General features: G+C 45.3%; 1 protein-coding gene across 1 annotated transcript; it reads left to right on the forward strand.

Annotated features, from left to right (window-relative positions):
* Positions 1 to 232: 232 nt before the first annotated feature.
* On the forward strand, positions 233 to 2386 carry LOC137784223 (zinc finger and BTB domain-containing protein 26-like). The gene is made up of 4 exons (XM_068574732.1): positions 233 to 352; positions 691 to 1005; positions 1319 to 1608; positions 1867 to 2386. The coding sequence occupies exons 2-4, from the start codon at positions 697 to 699 to the stop codon at positions 2384 to 2386; spliced, it is 1119 nt and encodes a 372-aa protein (XP_068430833.1). The 5' UTR covers positions 233 to 352; positions 691 to 696.
* The last annotated feature ends 2335 nt before the right edge of the window (positions 2387 to 4721 follow it).

Below are 4721 nucleotides of genomic sequence, written 5' to 3' on the forward strand. Positions count from 1 at the left end.
CAGTCAATTCAGTCAGTATGAAAAATGTCTCTGAACAAACCCTGGTGAAATAAAGCCGCTGAAGGGGTTAATCCGTTCACAGGCTCCTGCACAACTCTCTCACACACACAAACACACACACACACTGCTGTTTCAGCAGAAAACTGAAGGAAGACAGGATGACGTCGATGATGATGATGTAGCTTCACAGCTGAAAGATGCATCTCATCCGTCTGCCCGCTTTGCCCATACACGCCTTCGTCAGGGCTTGAAGTTGAACTATCAGGCGAATAGAGACTTACTGTTTCCTTTGAGTTCATCGAGGCTTTCAATCCGCTGCATCTATCATCACGGGACGAGCCTGCAGTAAAAGGTAGGGGCTGAATTGTCATGTCCTGGTGTGATCTCTCTGTGTTTTACTGACCGAGGTGCATTTTTGCTTTATTGCAGAACAACACTATCATGTTAATGATGACAAGATGTGGAAACTGTGATTTGACAGTGAATCAATGGGCCTCGAGCATAGTTTTTATGAAAAGTTTGATCACACTGACATTTCCAAAATGTCCTCGCACTAGAAGCAGCAGAAAAAGGCCCACAATATATGTGAAAAGGCACTTTAGTTTAGTGGAACGCAATCTCTGAAGCTCACACCCTTCCTGCATTTGACCTGACAAACTGTTCACCAAATATTCAATTGCCTCCACACAGACCATCATGCCAAGCTCCTCTGACACCCTGCGATTTCGTTTCCCAACCCACGGTGACTCCATCCTCAGCAAAATCAACGCTCTCAGGGAGGAGCAGCGCTTCTGTGATGTCACGCTCCTCCTCGGGGCGCCACAAGGCGCCGCTGTTCCGCCTCTCCACTTCCACGGTCACAGAGCGGTGCTCGCAGCGTCCTCAGACTTCTTACGTGACCAATTCCTGCTCCACGAAGGCCGAGCCAAGCTGAGCGTGGGTGTAGTTTCCCGTGTGGAGGTTGGCAAGAGACTCCTCCTGTCATGCTACACCGGTATCTTAGAGGTGCGATGTAATTATTGCTTTAACACTTCAGTAAACATCTATGCCAGTTATAAACTCGTGCAGCAGGCTGCACTGTGATCAAGATCACTGCAAACAGAGGGTCAGAATGAATAACATCAAAACAGAAATAGGGAACAAACTCTTCAAACAACAAAATAGTGTGATATGAAAGTTATAGTTGATAGCTCCTTGGGTGTAGTTCTGTTTTTGTGTGTTCTATGTGCACAAAGTGGGCGTTTGGTGTGAATCGTATCTGCTTTTCTTCATTATGTTACTCTTGTCCTTGTTTTTCATTAAATATATTTTATTGTAGGTCCCTCTGAGAGACCTGGTGAGCTACCTGACTGCCGCCAGTGCGCTCCGGATGAGTCAGGTGGAGGAGCGGTGTTCCCAGGCCATCTCGCAGTACCTCGGGCCCACACTGGCTTTTTTGAAACTGGAGAGACATCTAGAGGACAATAAGGACACCCAGCAGTCAGACAGCGACCAGCCAAGTACTAGCTTCAGAAATCAGGAGGACAGGGACGCGGCCAAGCCCAGCATCAGCAACCAGGAAGAAAGTACGGAGGAAGAAGAGGCGGTTTTGATTCAGTCCAAGTCGAGGTCTTTTCAAGAAGCCAAGATGGATGGTCATGGACCGAGGGGGGTCATAGATAATATTAGGGAGCTTGTTATTGCTCAAATAGAGTTATCTGACGATGCAGCATGCTGTCTAGGTAATCTGAAGTTAGAGAAAGAAGGAGACATGAGGCCTGTTAACACAAACAAGCCACCCTATCAAGTTCACCACGTAGCAGGTGCTCTACGATGCCAGCTCCACTCTCCTACAGCTTTCCAAGATCATACATCACCCACAACCAGAGGAAGTTCTGCTCAATGTGAAACATCGGTGGACAGTTCCCAGAACCAAGAAGAGGAAGCAGAGCGAGAGCAAAGCAAAGAGGAGGATCTGTTCATGGAGGAAGCTCAACCGCAAGAATGTGGCAAGCTGATGGACTCCCATCTGCTTTGCCTCTCTGGAGCACATCTGCCAAAGAGTCGCAGCTCTGGAGATGAGCTGACAGAGGGCTCGGACAGCATGGTGATCCAGAGGCCGTACCTGTGCAGGAGGTGTGACAGAGTCTTCCAGCACCTGGAGAGCTACGTGGGCCACTTGAAGCAGCACAGGCGCTACCTGTGCTTGGTCTGTGAGAAAGGCTTTTCCCAGAGGATTCACCTGGCCCGCCACATACGCGTCCACACTGGGGTCAAGCCTTTTCGATGCCCGCTGTGCCACAAGACGTTTTCCCAAAAGGCCATGCTGCAAGATCACTTCAATCTGCACACAGCCGATAAGCCTCATACGTGTAAATACTGTGCTGTGCTGTTCCAACAAAAGTAAGGCCTCAGGCGCCACCTGAAGGACATTCATGGCAGGAGTCGCTAAAACATGCTTGAGGAGGCTGCGCACTGATGATAGACGAGCAGTTTTGACAGAAGAGTCATCAATGTTATTTATAGTTCATAGATCTATATAACTTTGGGAATATGTCAAATAAGGTTTATCAAGAAGCACTTGACCGTAACTTGCAGGGTAATAATTTAGAAAATGATTGAAAGTACAGGTGATTTCACTTTATGCTACATCAGTGTCTCCCAATCAAGGAGTTAATGCATTTGCCCTATAACATCATGGAAAAAGTACATTTCCTCATGTGCCTTTTGCAGTGTTACCCACATTTCTGCCTGTTTAATACAGTGAATTAAGTAGCATGTACAAATTCTGCTATATCATCTGTCATAATATTGAATACAGTCTTATAACGGGTTGAGTTGGGCATCGGTGCAAAAATCTTTCAGAGTGCTTGTGCATTTTGTACAGCCAACTGTGTGTCCCTGTTCCGATCTGCAAGATCGTTCTGCTTTACCAAGAAGATAAGCCCTGCAGAATGAACTTCTTTAAGATCGGAAATTATACAGCGAACAAGTTGACACTGATTTAAATGCTGCAACACATTCTAGAGAAAAGGATTTCCTTGATAAAAGAAATAAAATACTTTCGTCCAGATATACTGAATCCTGCATACTGCTTGCTGGGATTCACAGACAACCATCGCTTCACCATTTGACTCGACTGAAATGTTGTGGAGCTCGCTTACGCTATAAGTGAGGGATCTCCCGCATGACCGGGAGGGTTTCTCTCTTGCTCCATTCTTACCCCTTACACAACTGCCTTTCTCTTTCGGGCGCAGAAATGCAAACATCACTCATCTTAGTGGGTGGAATAGCTGTTGCCTCGGAGCATTGGAGGTGCAACTGGTTTGAGATCTCGTCTGTGGGCAGGCAAATTAATGAGGTGTGCAAACAGAGTTAAAATGTGAGAATGTGTGTTTGTGTGACTAAGAAAGACAGAGACTATACATACATACAAATTTATACCAAATTATGTATATCCCCTTTACCTAAATAGACCTTGATCAGAATAGTTAGCGCATGCACATGTCTGTGTGGGCATGGACTGCATGCCCACACAGAGAGACAGGCAAACAGTAAGTGGGGCGTTATGGGCACCTCTATTATGAATGAGAGTCTGAGAGGTGAAATGGGAGGGGGTTGAAGGCCCCCCTCACATTTGGGGAAGATGGAGCAGCAGAGGAGACAGAGATGAAAAGAGTGATAAAAAGTAAATGTGTTTCTTATAATTAAAACCTTTAAGTATACCGCATGAAAGAAAGTGTCAAGATGTGCCACAAGAAAGAAGCATGCAGATGAGGGAGCAGCGCTTGCCTCTCCTTTATTAACCACTGCTGAAATGCCCTCAAACCCATGTCGAGCTCCTCAGTGGCCACCAGACCAGACTGTACAGATGTGAATGTCAGTCACTGTGTGAGGTATATCCTGCTCTCTGCAGAACTATAATGAATGCTTCCAATAAGACAGTCAAATGTGCTTCTCTAAAGCTAAAGATCAGCTCCAATCAATTGTGACATTCAATGTACAAGATTCCACCAGAAGTAAATCACAGTTATAGTCATCATCTGTGATGAAACACATCATGTCGCCATACTCACTGTCGGTTCCCCTCTTTTGGATTACACAGCGGGTCAGTGACATTTTAAACACTGGGAGTAAAGTCACATGGCCACAGACAGGGGAACAAGAGTCTGTTAAATATTACTGAGATGCCAGATTAACTCCATTATTGTGTACGAGGCTATCCAACTCATATTAACCTCAGTAGGTCATGTGCTGCCACATCAACATTGTTGTATCAACCGGTAGCCATGGCAGATATAAAAAGCCATGTAAAATAACTATATCTGCATAGGAATACATATTTAAATTCACAGAAGGCTGACTTTAGTTACTATGAAATGTAATAACAGCCTATCAACAACGATGTTTTTTTTTAAGTGTGTTAAATAAGCCTTTGCAAAGACTTGGAGGTAATTAAACACGTATATAAATATGGTTATGTCGTTTTAGACTAAACATTATAAATAAAGGAGAAGACAAATTGAGTTCAGGCATCTCTCCTGCACTTCTCTAAACGCACAGCTGCAACAAAACGAGTGAGAACTGCGCGTGTGTTCGCATGTGTGTGAACTTCCTCTCGACGGGCGCACTTGTCGAAGCGCATCCTCTGCCGGTCTGTTCCTTTAAAACCAGACAGCCCACGCCTCGAAAAGCGGCTTGTTCCGGCTTGCCCCTTTACATCTTTTTATCCTTGCTCACAA

Source organism: Clinocottus analis, unplaced genomic scaffold (genome assembly GCF_023055335.1).
Source record: "Clinocottus analis isolate CAN_PGR_092001 unplaced genomic scaffold, fCliAna1.0.p SCAF_13, whole genome shotgun sequence".
Classification (NCBI taxonomy): Eukaryota; Metazoa; Chordata; class Actinopteri; order Perciformes; family Cottidae; genus Clinocottus; species Clinocottus analis.

What these genes read in the sequence shown, in the direction of transcription:
- LOC137784223 (XM_068574732.1), top strand. Translation starts at nt 697, where the DNA reads ATGCCAAGCTCCTCTGACACCCTGCGATTTCGTTTCCCAACCCACGGT. An exon ending in GCTACACCGGTATCTTAGAG is followed by an intron (nt 1,006 to 1,318) that starts GTGCGATGTAAT and finishes ATTTTATTGTAG; the next exon opens with GTCCCTCTGAGAGACCTGGT. An exon ending in TTGATTCAGTCCAAGTCGAG is followed by an intron (nt 1,609 to 1,866) that starts GTCTTTTCAAGA and finishes ACCCACAACCAG; the next exon opens with AGGAAGTTCTGCTCAATGTG.